General features: G+C 36.7%; 1 protein-coding gene across 4 annotated transcripts in view; it reads right to left on the bottom strand.

Moving 5' to 3' along the window:
- Positions 1-16436, bottom strand: part of SCLT1 (sodium channel and clathrin linker 1) — a 219091-nt gene that overhangs the window by 79061 nt on the left and 123594 nt on the right. For all 4 annotated transcript variants that reach the window (XR_006216773.1, XM_007091805.3, XM_042983902.1 and 1 more), the window contains one exon: positions 13595-13693. Coding sequence is in view for 3 of the 4 variants with exons in the window: in XM_007091805.3 (XP_007091867.1) it covers positions 13595-13693 (99 nt within the window). In the remaining variant the exon portion in view is untranslated. The remainder of the gene's footprint in view (positions 1-13594; positions 13694-16436) is intronic.

Genomic DNA, 16436 nt, shown 5'->3' with positions numbered 1-16436 from the left:
AATTAAAAAAAGGGTAAGAACCACATGATCCTCTCAATAGATGCAGAGAAAGAATCTGACAACATACAGTATCCTTTCTTGATAGCTGTTAAGAAAGTAGGGATAGAAGGAACATACCTCAAGATCATAAAGACCAGATACAGAAGATTGACTGCTAATATCATCCTCAATAGAGAAAAACTGACAGCTTTCCCTCTAAGGTCAGGAACACGACAAGGAGGCCCAATCTCTCCACTACACTGTTATTCAAAATAGTGTTGGAAGTCTGAGCCTCGGCAATCAGACAAAAAAAAAGAAATAAAAGGCATCTAGATCAGCAAGGAGGAAGTCACACTTTCACTCTTCGCAGATGACGTGATATTTTATGTGGAAAACCTGAAAGACTCCATCAAAAAACTGCTAGAACTGATCCAGGAATTCAGCAAAGTAGCAGAATATAAATTCAATGTACAGGAATCACATTTCTATACACCAATAATGAAGCAACAGAAAGAGATAACAGGGAATTGATCCCATTTACAATTGCACGAAAAACCATAAATATCTAGGAATAAACTTAATCAAAGAGGTGAAAAATCTATACACTGAAAACTATAGAAAGGTTATGAAAGAAATGGAAGAAGACACAGAACAGTGGAAAAACATTCCATGCTCGTGGATTGGAAGAACAAATATTGTTAAAATGTCGATACTACCCAAAGCAATCTACATATTCAATACAACCCCTATCAAAGTAACACCAGCATTCTTCACAGAGCTGGAACAAACAGTCTAAAATTTGTATGGTACCAGAAAAGACCCTGAATAGCCAAAGTAATTTTGAAAAAGGAAACCAAAGCTGGAGGCATCACATTTCCAGACTTTAAGCTGTATTACAAAGTTGTAATCATCAAGACAGTATGGTACTGGCACAAAAACAGACACATGGATCAATGGAACAGAACCCAGAACCCAGAAATGGACCCACAAACGTATGGGCAACCAATCTTTGACAAAGCAGGAAAGAATATCCAGTGGAAAATAGACCATCTCTTCTGAAAACAGTGTTGGGAAAACTGGACAGCCAAATGCAGAACAATGAATCTGGACCACTTTCTTACACCATACACAAAATAACCTCAAATTGGATGAAAGACTTAAACATAAGACAGGAAGCCATCAAAATCCTAGAGGAGAAAACGGGTAACAACCTCTTTGACCTCAGCTGTAGCAACTTCTCACTGGTCTCCAGAGGCAAGGGAAACTAAAGGAAAAATGAACTATTGGGACTTTATCCAAATAAAAAGCTTCTGCACAGCGAAGGAAACAATCAGCAAAACTAAAAGGCAACTGGCGAAATGGGAGAAGATATTTGAAACAACATATCAGATAAAGGGTTAGTATCCAAAATCTATAAATAACTTATATCAAACTCAACATCCAAACAACTAATAATCCAGTGAAGAAATGGACAAAAGACATGAATAGATACTTTTCCATAAGAGAGATCCAGATGGCTAACAGACACATGAAAAGATGCTCAACATCACTCATTAGCAGGAAAACACAAATCAAAACCAAAATGAGATACCACCTCACACTTATCAGAATGGCTAAAATTAACAACTCAGGCCACAACAGATGTTGGCAAGGATGTGGAGAAAGAGGAATCCTTTTGCACTGCTGGTGGGAATGCAAACTGGTGCATTTCCTCTGGAAAACAGAATGGAGGTTCCTCAAAAAATTAAAAATAGAACTACCCTACGACCCAGCAACGGCACTACTACATATTTATCTGAAGGATACAAAAATGCTGATTCAAAGGGGCACACGCAGCCCCTTTTTTTATAGCAGCTGTATCAACAATAGCCAAAGAATGGAAAGAACCTAAATGTCCATCCACTGATGTATGGATAAAAAAGATGTAGCATATATATTCAATGGACTATTACTCAGCAATCAAAAAGAATGCAATCTTACCATCTGCAACAAGGTAGATGGAACTAGAGTGTATTATGCTAAGCAATGTAAGTCAGCCAGAGAAAGATAAATAGGATACAATTTCACTCATATGTGGAATTTAAGAAACAAAACAGAAGAACATAGAAGAAGGGAAACAAAAATAAGATAAAAACGGAGAGGGAGGCAAACCATAAGAAACTCTTAAGTACAGAAAACAAACAGGCTTGCTGGTGGATAGTTGGGTAGGGGGATGGGCTAAATGAGCAATGGGCATTAAGACGGTCACTTACTGGGATGAACACTGGGTCTCGTATTATTATATGTAAGTGATGAGTCACTAAATTCTATTCCTGAAATTATTACACTATGTGTAATATACACTATTACACTATGTGTAATATACACCATGTGTAATAATTTGGATTTAAATTAAAAAAAAGGTCGTGAGGAATATTGATACTGATGCTATCATCAGTAAACATATGGTCAACAAAGATTTTTGGAAATATTCTAGATCTTATAAAATAGATTATTTCTAAAACATGATGTAAACCGTCTTTAGAACACTTATAAAATTGACATATATTTTATTTGGTTAATTAATAGAAGTTATTTTTCTGAAGACCTGACAAACATATGTGGGTCCATTTTAGCTCTATTTTAGATTTTGATGTAAACTTTGCCTATGAATAATTGTATGAAGGATCAATCCATCCTATTTATGGGTCAGTGATAATCATAGTTACTATTTACAGAGGTTTGATGTGTTAATGACTACTTAGAGCAGTGTAAGTGTTATTATCTGGTTCTCACCAACAATCTGCTTAAGTAGTCAGTATCCTCATTATAGATGAGGAAGATCAAGGCACAGAGAAATTAAGTCATGAAGGTTTTTAGAATATACAAGTTTTGGTTTCTATAAGGCCAGTCATGTCTGCTTGTCTCTCTCTCACACAATTTTTTAAAAGTGTTCTTTTTAGTATCTAGAAATGAATGCAGCTAGCATGAGGGTTTATGACCATAGTCGTATATATATTTTAAAACATTTTTACAATAATGTTGATGACTTCAGCAAATTAAAGTATTCATACTTTAAAAAAGACTGTGTATAACTACTGAGACTGATGGTGTATCATCAATAAAATTATATGCTGCAGAGGTCATAGAAAATTTTCTGAGGTTGGTATCTGATAAAATATAATGTAAACCCTGCTATATGAGCAAATAACATGTTTCTGGAGGTAGTTTAATGTGGTTGGGGTTCAGAAGTCTGTAAGGGAACTAAAATCCCCTCTTACCCAACCTCACTTTCTTCATGTAAACATTTTCTTTTATAGTTTATGGATAGTAAGGATATCTATAAACTAAATAGTAAGACAAATTAACAAGAGACAGAAATAGAAAAGGACAATGATAGTACAAATACTGCCTAACAGGATGAATATAATTTTGATCACCAACTTTAAGCCATGACTTAAAATAAACAGAAAATCAAAATCAAAACCAGTATCAAATTTTTTTCACAAATTAAGTTTTACTTGAGAGAGATCTGAGCAATAGCATTTTCTGCGTTTTAAAGAAATAAGCTATTCTCATATTTCATTCAGTTTTATAGCCAGAACATAAATATGTGATAATTTATTCATTATGTTTACTTTAGTTAAAAAAAAGATACCACTTAAGTCATTAGATGTAAGTTATCCCCAATTCAACAAATTAATTCTACATTATTTAGAGGACATATTAAATTATAATAATGGGACAATTACCAATACAGGTGAAAATTTTCAATCAAAAACATTAAAAATGTTTTAAAAGTATAAGGAAATACATATTACATGTTGTATAAAATCTTATTATAGTTTGTTTACAAAAATACCTACTCTTGAAATTCCACACCTGCAGAATTACAATATGTAGAAAGTGAAAGATTCCTCATTATTCTATCTTCCAGGCTTAACATTATTCAAAGATTCATGTATAGGTCTCCAGAATTTTTTGTTTCACAGATGGTTACAACATTTCTTTGATAATTTGCAATTAAATGAAAATTCAAAGGACAATGCTAAAAATAGTGCTTATCTCTGGGTACTGGAATTATGATTTTAATTTTCTTTTACATTTCTTTCTCTTACATTTCTTTTTATAATGAACATGTATTACTTTTTAATAATAGTAACAATAAAGTTTACTTTAAAAAATCAACTTGGCAATAGTGTGGGACTTGGAGAAAGCAGGGACCCAGCAAAGTGCTTGGCACACAGTTAGTGCTCAATAATTACTTCTTTTAAATTATTTTATTTTTATTTTTTTATTTTTTAGAGAGAGATAGATAGTGTGTGAGCGGGGGAAGGGGAAGGAGAAAGAGAGAGAATCTTAAGCAAGCCCCACACTTAGCACAGATCCCAATATGAGGATGGATCTCACGACCCTGGGATCATGACCTGAGCTGAAATCAAGAGGCTGGCACTGAACTGACTGAGCCACCCACACACCCCTCAATAGCTATTTCTCAATAATTACTTCTTGAGCGAATAGTTGGAATACTACAGAAAGGCTGGATGCAAGGAAATCAAATGGAATCCACAAGGAAGGGAAGATAAGGGAGTAAGAGAGGGAGTTTGTTTTAGAAATGTCGGGCTTCAGATGCCTGGTGGGACTACTAGGTAGAGAAGCAGTTGAATACTCATGTTTGTAAAAAGGTTTAAATTGAATATAGAGATCATAGTATCTTTGAAAAATTATACTAAGAATATTTAAGGACTTGTGCAAAAGACAACTTCTATCAACTTTAAAATCAATGTGAATTTATTTTAGGATTAGGAAAAAAAATTAGAGGACTTTTCAGATGATGAGTACTTTGAGAAAACATTTTTATCACCGAAAGTCACAAAATTTATTAAATATTTTGAAGATATGCCATCAAAAATATTTCAAACTATGATTTTTTGGTTGGGAGAAGATGGCGGAGGAGGAGGACACTGGGCTCACCGTGTCCTGCTGATCACTTAGATTCCACCCAAATCTCCCTAAATAACCCAGAAAACTGCCAGAAGACTAGCAAAACGGACTCTCCAGAGCTAAGTGTAGACAAGAGGCTCATGGAAGAGGGTAGGAAGGGCGGAGAGGTAGTGTGCGCTACAGGGACTGATGGGAGGGAGCCGGGTGGCAGAGGGGCAGTCCCCCCAGCAAGGCAGAGCCCCCAAGTCTGGCTTGTAAAAGCGGAGGGGCCGGATGCCTGAGTTCTGACAGCCAGCAGGACTTAACATCTGGAATGTTATAAGTCCATAGCTCTGCTCGGAAAGCGGGAGGGTGAGAGGACACGAGGAGGGAGAGGTGTTGAGACCCGGAAGACAGAGCTCAGCTCACAGGGAACACAGGCGCTGGCCAGGGCCATCTCCCTCGCCCATCCCTCAGCTGAAACCCCAAAGGAAACCAGTTTCTGTCACCGAACTTGCTTGCACCGTGCAAACACCCAACTCTGTGCTTCTGTGGATCCATCTCTCCAACGGGTCTGCCTGCCTCCCTCCAGGTGCTGCAGGGCCCCTACCGCAGGGGACCATCAACAGCAAAGCGAGGTAAGCCTACCCCTCCTGCCCCTGTGCACCTTGTGGATCCACCCTGGCTAATATGCCAGATCCCATAGAAGCAGCGCTACAAGCCTGGCAGTGTGCAAGTAGCCCAGACACGGGCCACACCACTCCACAGTGAGTCCTGCCCCTGGAAGAGGGGAAGATAAGGTACACACCAGTCTGACTGTGGCCCCAGCGGGGGGGTGGGGGGTGGGGGAAGACATCGGGACTGACTGAGGCCCCACCCACCAACACAAGTTACTCCAGACAGCACGGGGGAAGTGCCCTGCAGTTCCGCGCCACTCCAGGGACTATTCAAATGACGAAACGGAAGAATTCTCCTCAAAAGAAACTCCAGGAAGTAGCAACAGCTAACAAATTGATCAAAAACGATTTAAGCAATATAACGGAACATGAATTTAAAATAATAGTCATAAAATTAATCACTGGGCTTGAAAAAAGTATAGAGGACAGCAGAGAATCTATTGCTACAGAGATCAAGGGACTAAGAAAGAGTCAGGAGGAGCTAAAAAATGCTATAAATGAGGTGCAAAATAAAATGGAGGCGACCACACCTTGGATTGAAGAGGCAGAGGAGAGAATAGGTGAATTAGAAGATAAAATTATGGAAAAAGAGGAAGCTGAGAAAAAGAGATAAAAAAAATCCAGGAGTATGAGGGGAGAATTAGAGAATGAAGTGATGCAATGAAACAGAACAATATCCATATAATAGGAATTCCAGAAGAGGAAGAGAGAGAGAAAGGGGCTGAAGATGTACTTGAAAAAATCATAGATGAGAACTTCCCTGATCTGGGGAAGGAAAAAGGCATTGAAATCCAAGAGGCACAGAGAACTCCCTTCAGATATAACTTGAATCGATCTTCTGCATGACATATCACAGTCAAACTGGCAAAATACAAGGATAAAGAGAAAATTCTGAAAGCAGCTAGGGATAAACACGTTCTAACATATAAAGGGAGACCAATAAGACTAGTGATGGATCTATCTACTGAAACTTGGCAGGCCAGAAAGGGATGGCAGGAAATCTTCAATGTGATGAACAGAAAAAATATGCAGCTGAGAATTCTTTATCCAGCAAGTCTGTCATTTAGAATAGAAGGAGAGATAAAGGTCTTCCCAAACAAACAAAAACTGAAGGAATTCATCACCACTAAACCAACCCTACAGGAGATCCAAAGGGGGACTCTGTGAGTGAAATGTTGCAAGGACCACAAAGTACCAGACACATCACTACAAGCATGAAACTTACAGACATCACAATGACTCTAAACCCATATCTTTCTATAATAACACTGAATATAAATGGATTAAATGTGCCAACCAAAAGACATAGGGTATCAAAATGGATAAAAAACAAGACCCATCTACTTGCTGTCTATGAGAGACTCATTTTAGACCTGAGGACACCTTCAGATTGAGAGTGAGGGGATGGAGAACTATTTATCATGCCACTGGAAGTCAAAAGAAAGCTGGAGTAGCCATACTTATATCAGACAAACTAGACTTTAAATTAAAGGCTGTAACAAGAGATGAAGAAGGGCATTATATAATAATTACAGGTCTATCCATCAGGAAGAGCTAACAATTATAAATGTCTATGTGCCAAATATGGGAGTTCCCAAATATATAAAACAATTACTCACAAACATAAGCAACCTTATTGATAAGAATGTGATAATTGCAGGGGACTTTAATACTCCAATTACAACAATGGATAGATCATCTAGACACAGGATCAATAAAGAAACAAGGGCCCTGAATGATACATTGGATCAGATGGACTTGACAGATATATTTAGAACTCTGTATCCCAAAGCAACAGAATATACTTTCTTCTTGAGTGCACATGGAACCTTCTCCAAGATAGATCACATACTGGATCACAAAACAGCCCTTCATAAGTATCCAAGAATTGAGATCATACCATGCATACTTTCAGACCACAATGCTATGAAGCTTGAAATCAACCACAGGAAAAAGTCTGGAAAACCTCCAAAAGCATGGAGGTTAAAGAACACCCTACTAAAGAATGAATGGGTCAACCAGGCAATTAGAGAAGAAATTTAAAAATATATGGAAACAAATGGAAATGAAAATACAACAATCCAAATGCTTTGGGATGCAGCGAAGGCAGTCCTGAGAGGAAAATACATTGCAATCCAGGCCTATCTCAAGAAAGAAGAAAAATCCCAAATACAAAACTTAACAGCACACCTAAAGGAAATAGAAGCAGAACAGCAAAGGCACCCCAAACCCAGCAGAAAAAGAGAAATAATAAAGATCAGAGCAGAAATAAACAATATAGAATCTAAAAAACCTGTAGAACAGATCAATGAAACCAAGAGTTGGCGTTTTGAAAAAATAAACAAAATTGATAAACCTCAGCCACGCTTCTCAGAAAGAAAAGCGAGATGACCGAAATAGATAAAATCATGAATGAAAATGGAATTATTACAACCAATCCCTCAGAAATACAAGCAACTATCAAGGAATACTATGAAAAATTATATGCCAACAAACTTGACAACCTGGAAGAAATGGACAAAGTCCTAAGTACCCACACACTTCCAAAACTCAAACAGGAAGAAATAGAAAACTTGAACAGACCCATAACCAGCAAAGAAATTGAATCAGTTATCAAAAATCTCCCCACAAATAAGAGTCCAGGACCAGATGGCTTCCCAGGGGAGTTCTACCAGACATTTAAAGCAGAAATAATAACTATCCTTCTCAAGCTATTCCAAAAAATAGAAAGGGAAGGAAAACTTCCAGACTCATTCTATGAAGCCAGCATTACTTTGATTCCTAAACCAGACAGAGACCCAGAAAAAAAAGAGAACTATAGGCCAATATCCCTGATGAATATGGATGCAAAAATTCTCAATAAGATAGTAGCAAATCGAATTCAACAGCATATAAAAAGAATTATACACCATGATCAAGTGGGATTCATTCCTGGGCTGCAGGGCTGGTTCAACATTCACAAATCAATTAATGTGATACATCACATTAATAAAAGAAAAGAACCATATGATCCTGTCAATCGATGCAGAAAAAGCATTTGACAAAATTCAGCATCCTTTCTTACTAAAAACCCTCGAGAAAGTCGGGATAGAAGGAACATACTTAAACATCATAAAAGCCATTTATGAAAAGCCACAGCTAATATCATCCTCAATGGGGAAAAACTGAGAACTTTTGCCCTGAGATCAGGAACATGACAGGGATGTCCACTCTCATCGCTGTTGTTTAACACTGTATTGGAAGTGCTAGCATCAGCAATCAGACAACAAAAGGAAATCAAAGGCATCAAAATTGGCAAAGATGAAGTCAAGCTTTCACTTTTTGCAGATGACATGATAGTATACATGGAAAATCTGATAGACTCCACCGAAAGTCTGCTAGAACTGATACATGAATTCAGCAAAGTCGCAGGATACAAAATCAATGTACAGAAATCAGTTGCATTCTTATACACTAATAATGAAGCAACAGAAAGACAAATAAAGAAACTGATCCCATCCACAATTGCACCAAGAAGCATAAAATACATAGGAATAAACCTAACCAATGATGTAAAAGATCTGTATGCTATTAACTGTAGAAAGCTTATGAAGGAAACTGAAGAAGATATAAAGAAATGGAAAAACATTCTGTGCTCATGGATTGGAAGAATAAATATTGGTAAAATGTCAATACTACCCAAAGCTATCTACACATTCAATGCAATCCCAATCAAAATTGCACCAGCATTCTTCTCGAAGCTAGAACAAGCAATCCTAAAATTTGTACGGAACCACAAAAGACCCCAAACAGCCAAAGTAATTTTGAAGAAGAAGACCAAAGCAGGAGGCATCACAATCCGAGACTTTAGCCTCTATCACAAAGCTGTAATCATCAAGACAGCATGGTATTGGCACAAAAACAGACACATAGACAATGGAATAGAATAGAAACCCCAGAATTAGACCCACAAAAGTATGGCCAACTAATCTTTGACAAAGAAGGAAAGAATATCCAATGGAAAAAAGACAGTCTCTTTAACAAATGGTGCTGGGAGAACTGGACAGCAACATGCAGAAGGATGAAACTAGACCACTTTCTTACACCATTCACAAACATAAACTCAAAATGGATACAGGACCTGAATGTGAGACATGAAACCATCAAAACCCTAGAGGAGAAAGCAGGAAAAGACCTCTCTGACCTCAGCCACAGAAATTTCTTACTTGACACATCCCCAAAGGCATGGGAATTAAAAGCAAAAATGAACTACTGGGACCTCATCAAGATAAAACGTTTCTGCACTGCAAAGGAAACAATCAACAAAACTACAAGGCAACCAACAGAATGGGAAAAGATATTTGCAAATGACATGTGAGACAAAGGGCTAGTATCCAAAATCTATAAAGAGCTCACCAAACTCCACACCCTAAAAACAAATAATCCAGTGAAGAAATGGGTAGAAAACATGAATAGACACCTCTCTAAAGAAGACATCCAGATGGCCAACAGGCACATGAGAAGATGCTCAACGTCGCTCCTCATCAGGGAAATACAAATCAAAACCACACTCAGATATCACCTAACGCCAGTCACAGTGGCTAAAATGAACAAATCAGCAGGAGAATATAGATGCTGGTGAGGATGTGGAGAAACAGGAACCCTCTTGCACTGTTGGTGGGAATGCAAACTGGTGCAGTCACTCTGGAAAACAGTGTGGAGGTTCTTCAATAAATTAAAAATAGATCTACCCTATGACCCAGCAATAGCACTGCTAGGAATTTACCCAAGGGATACAGGAGTGCTGATGCATGGGGCACTTGTACCCCAATGTTTATAGCAGCACTTTCAACAATAGCCAAATTATGGAAAGAGCCTAAATGTCCATCAACTGATGAATGGATAAAGAAATTGTGGTTTATATACACAATGGAATACTACGTGGCAATGAGAAAGAATGAAATATCGCTTTTTGTAGCAACATGGATGGAACTGGAGAGTGTGATGCTAAGTGAAATAAGTCATAGAGAGAAAGACAGATACCATATGGTTTCACTCTTATGTGGATCCTGAGAAACTTAACAGAAGACAATGGGGATGGGAAGGAAAAAAAAAAAAAAAAGAGGTTAGAGAGGGAGGGAGCCAAAACATAAGAGACTCTTAAAAACTGAGAACAAACTGAGGGTTGATTGGGGGTGGGAGAGAGGGGAGAGTGCATGATGGGTATAGAGGAGAGCACCTGTTGGGATGGGCACTGGGTGTTGTATGGAAACCAATTTGACAATAAATTTCATATTAAAAAAAATAATTCAAACTATGGCCAAAGATATAATATTCTTAACCCCAAGAATAGGACAAGGATTCCTACAGAAAGGTATGAAAATTAGTAATAAAAAAAAATCAACAAACCGGGTTTTAGTTTGGATTCTGCCTCAAATAGAGATTTTATCTTAGGAAATCACCTAATTTCAGCCTGTGATAAAGTAACAGATTTCTAAAAAATACTTTTGCAGCAAGAAACCTTATACAGAGACTCTATAGGAATGAAAATTCTACCACTTAGTTGCTTGGGAGAAAAGCAAGTACATTAGCTTTCTTTAACTGATGAGACTTTTTAAAACAAGTCTACTTCAGTCTATCTAGGAGAGAAATAATAATGCCCACAGAAAATACAGGTAAGAAAAGAGTTAACACCTTTATTTTATCCAGTGGAGGAATATACAGTGCACCCAACTACCCTATAGGAGCTCATTTTAAAGGAAAGGAGTATTAGTTTTCATTCCCTTTTGTTAACTATTTTCATAGACAGACTTTATGGATACACAGGAAATCATTTTAATGTAAATATTATAGTAAAAATGAAAAAACAATAGTTTTGCTAATTCGTGTCTCTGACAAAAATATCAAATAAAAAAATTATAACCAAAGCATGCTGGAAAAGTGGCTGACTCCCTGTCTGAGGTAGGGAAAGTACAAGATGAGAGAGGAATATCATTTATGCAAAAAAGCTGCAGAGACATTATGAGAATAAAAAAAACCAGATGGTAGTAGGTTGTAACAAAAAACTAAAGAAGACCAATGAACCATAGCGATATTAAAAAAGGAAAAAAGTCTACCGAAAACTGACAGCTAATAAATGTATAAAAATGATATAATCATTTGTAATCACTTCTTATAACATTTACTTCAGGCAAAGATTATTAATGGATGCTAAGACCACTGGATGATAACTTTTGGTAGAGAGCATAACTGTACAGTCTTCAAGTATCTCCCCCAGTTATTTATAAAGTTTACAAATGGAGAGTTCTGGTCTTACCACCATAACCATGTTGTCAAGCTTAGCTTCAACTAATGCACAACCTGACATTATAGCTTCCTGACGTGATGAAGTGGAAGATAACATTATCACTCTGCCAGAAATGATCTGAATCGAATCAAAAAGAAATGATTACAAGAATCCATATGTGGAATATTCTGGATTCTACAAAGGATTCTTTGTCATACACAGAGGAAGACAGAGGACTGGGTTACATTGAGGGGGACTACAGAGACATAGTAGTCAAATGCAATGATATATAAATTTGGGTTGGATCCTGAATTTAAAAAAAACAAAAAGCCATAGCCCGCATTGGGCTCCACATACAGCGTGGGGCCTGCTTGGGGCTCTCTCTCCCCTTCTCTCTCTGCCCCTTCCCTGTTTGCATTCTCTTGCTCTCATAATAAATAAATAAACTTTAAAAAACAAAACAAAAAAACCCAAAACCAAAAAAAGCTGTAAAGGATATTTTAGGAAAATATGAGTATAGATTAAAAATAATACTGATTTTTTTTTTAAGGTACGGTAATAGCAGTATGATTGTGTAGTAAAATGTCCTTTCTCAGGGAGAAAAAATGCCAAGATATTTAGGAGTGAAGTGTCATGATGTCTGCGGTCCATGTCCAAATGGCTGGCAAAAAGAGTGCATATGTATATAAAGACAGATGGAGTGTGTGTGGCAAGACATTAAGAATTATCTTGCTAAAGGGTAAATAAGTGTTCACTGAACAACGTTTAACCTTTTTATGGGTTTGAAAGTTTCTAAAAATAAAAAAATACACAATTAATGGGAAACAATTATTCACAGTGATTGAGGGTAGAGCTCAAGAATCAACAGACTTGTATTTACATCTAGTTCTGCTACTTCATAGAGGTGGAACCCTAAGCAACCTAAGTATTTTGGTTTTAAAAATGGTTTTTTTTTCATTTTTAAAATGGGTTTTTGTGGTTTCTTCCTCCACAATTCATGTTATACTTTCAAACTTTACCACCCCACTTATGAACTGATCCATATCCATACCAGAGAAAAGGCAACTAGATATAGATCTTCCTTGTCTCTTTATATGAACGTAAACCTACATTGCTCAGACAATTTCAACTTCCATAAGCCTTACAATTCAAACAAACAACTCATTATTTTAACACAAAAATATCAGATTTAGTCTTGATAACAGACTTGAAAATAACAACATAATTCACAAATTGTATAAGTGCCAGCATTATGTGATCAAAATAATGCTGGGCTTAGTATAGCAGGAGAAGGTACAGGTGTAAGTTCTGGCTTTAATTAGTATGTAACTTTGAGGGAGTCAATAATCTCTTGGAAGCTTCAGTTTCTTTACCAGTAAAATAAGAGGTCAAACCAGATTTCTCCAGTCTTAAGCTGCTCTAAGATACTGCAAGCCAACAGGTTTTTCCTCTTAACTTCTTATGCATTCTAAGTTTCTTTCTGAGGCTTCTTCAGGTGTGTTAATCTTCACTATATTCCTAGACTAACCCCCCCCCCCCCTCCAAATTCTTCTACTCCCACCCAGGCCCATACTAGCTAAAATGGTAGGGACTGCTTTCCTGAGATAATTTTTATTTGAATTGAATTTTTATTTAGCACAATTGATGCAATTAGCTGATAGTTAATTAGTTATGTCCATCAGGCAAAAACTTAGGTAATATTTAGTTGTAAGTTGTGAAATTCTGTAAACTTTTGAATTTTAAATAATTTTGAAGTTTAAAAACTCCTTACTTCCTTCCTGGTTCTTAGGGTAACATCTTGCACAAGCCGAGACACTGTTTCTTTCATTTTCTCTATATCTTCTTCTTTTTGCTTCTCCTCAAGTAGAGCCTTCAAAAAAATAATCACTTGATGTCATTATAGATCACACCGTTATTAATAAAGGTAACATAAAAAATGGTTAAAAAGCTATCCAATAATCACTTTGTGGAAAGCAAACATCTTATGCTAAACTTCTGGGACATCTCCACTTGGAATCTTGCCTAATCTGTTACTTTCCCTCACCTTCTCACCTGACTTTATCCTAAAAATTTATTATTTTCCTCTGGTATTTATTTCGGCCAGGGCCATCACTCTTCTAACCCCTAGAAATCTTAAGAGTTATTTTTCAATTTTCCTTTTCCTTTACTCCCTATACAAAATAAGTCATCAAGTCTAGGTATTAAAGTCTTGGAAAAAAATCTCTTGGACTTCCCCTTCTTTCCATTATTTGATATTATTCAAATTATGTCCCTTGTCACCTCATTCCTTGATGTTTCTATCTATACAATCATTTTCATCTCCCAATTAAAAAATATTCTTATAATCCTAGTTCTGTTGTCAGTCACACTCCCATTTCTCTGCTTCTCTCTGGAGTAAAACTCTAAATTCTGCACTTGCTCATCTCCAATACTTTTTCTTACACCAATTCCAATCAGGCTTTCAACCATCCATTGTCTCCATATTAATAACCTGTGAGTCAATTCTGAGTAACTATCTTATTTGATCTGTCAGCAGCACTTGAGATAACTGATTTCTCTCTTTTCTTTGTTTTATTTTCTTTATTCAGCTTTTAGAACACCACAGTATGGGTTTTCCTCCTAACTCACTGATCACTCCTTTTCAGTCTGCATTGCTGTTTCTTCCTCTTCTTCTAAACCTCTTTAAAAATTGCACTATCCATCAGAGGGGAGATGGGTGGAGGGATGGGTGAAATAGGCTACAGGGATTAAGAAGTGCACTTGCGATGAGCACTGGTAATATCTGGAATTGCTGAATCACTATGTTGCACACCTGAAACTAATATCACACTGTATGTTAACTATACTGAAATAAAAAAAACAAAATTGACTACCCAAGACTTAAGTCCTTCATCCTTCATTTCCATCTATCCTTTTATGGTTTAATTCAGTATCATGGTTTTAAATATCATTTATATGCTGATAACTCCCAAATTTATACCTCTAGACCAAATATCTTTCTGAGCCTGGAAGTGCTCCAATTCTAGGCATGATTGAATCTTTTTTTTTTTTTTTTATCATCATATAATAAGTGGCCCTGTGTTTTGACCGTACTATTTTCCAAAGATTCTATACACATTCCCATCTGTTTTTTTTCAATTGTTTAATAAATTTCCTGCTGTTCAAATAGGTAAGCTAGTAAGAGGTACAGCTGGGTTTTTTTTGTTTTTTTTTTAGGTAGAATTAACAATAAGGTGTTATATTAGCTTCAGGTGCACAACAGAATGATTCAACAGTTCTATACATTACTCAGTGTTCACCATTAAGTGTACTTTTAATTCCCTTTACCTATTTGCTCCATCTCCCTACCCACCTGCCCTCTCTCAACCACCAGTTTGTTCTCCATATTTAAGAGTCTGTTTCTTTTTTTGATCATTTTGTTTTTTAAATTCCACATAAGTGAAATCATATGGTATTGTCTTTCCTCTGACTTATTTCACTAGTATTATATACCTTCTAGATCCATCCATGTTGTTACAAATGGTAAGAATTTGTTCTTTTTACGGCTGATTAATGTTCCATTGTATATATATACAGCCCATCCGTTCTTTTTTTAATTTAAATTCAAGTTAGTTAACATATAGTGTAGTAGTGGTTTCAGAATTTAGTGATTCATCACTTTCATATAACACTCAGTGCTCATCCCAACAAGTGCCCTCCTTAATGCCCATCACCCATGCAGCCCATCCCCCACCCAACAACCCTCCAGCACCCTGTTTTTCTGTATTAAAGAGTTTCTTATGATTTGCCTCCCTGTTTTAATCTTATTTTTCTTTCCCTTCTCCTATGTTCATCTGTTTTGTTTCTTAAATACCACATGAGTGAAATCATATCCTATCTGTCTTTGACTGACTTATTTCACTTAGTATAATACACTCTAGTTCCATCCATGTCATTGCAAATGGATTTCATTCCTTTTGATTGCCAAGGAATACTCCGTTGTATATATATACACCACCTCTTCCTTATCCATTCATCAGTTGATGGACATTTGGACTCTTTTCATAATTTGGCTATTATTGATAGCACTGCTATAAATTATTGATAGCACTGCTATAAACATTGGGGTGCATGTGTCCCTTCAAATCAGCATTTTTGTATCCTTTGGATATATACTTAATAATGCAATTGCCGGGTTGTAGGGTAGTTCTATTTTGAATTTTTTGAGGAACCTCCATACTGCTTTCCTGAGTAGCTGTACCAATTTGCATTCCCACCAACAGTAAAAAAGTGTTCCCCTTTCTCTGCATCCTCACCAACATCTGTTGTTGCCTGAGTTGTTGATTTTAGCTATTCTCACAACACCAAATCTTTATCCATTCATACATGGATGGGCACTTGGATTGCTTCCATATCCTGGTTATTGTAAATTATGCAGTAACAGCTGTTATGATGTAACCACTTTGTGTGGGAGAATAAGACAATGAGGAAATAGAGAAGCATTATAAGAGAACTATAACACCCTGTGTTTCATGTCTGTTTGTGTGATCAGTTGAGAGAACCCCTGGCTTTGGAATAAGCAACTGAAGGTTGCTTAAACTGAAGGTGGGATTCCTCTAACAATTAAACAATGA

This window comes from Panthera tigris, chromosome B1 (genome assembly GCF_018350195.1).
Source record: "Panthera tigris isolate Pti1 chromosome B1, P.tigris_Pti1_mat1.1, whole genome shotgun sequence".
Classification (NCBI taxonomy): domain Eukaryota; kingdom Metazoa; phylum Chordata; class Mammalia; order Carnivora; family Felidae; genus Panthera; species Panthera tigris.
Note: the sequence above shows the minus strand (reverse complement) of the source record. Positions and strands in the feature narration are given on the sequence as shown.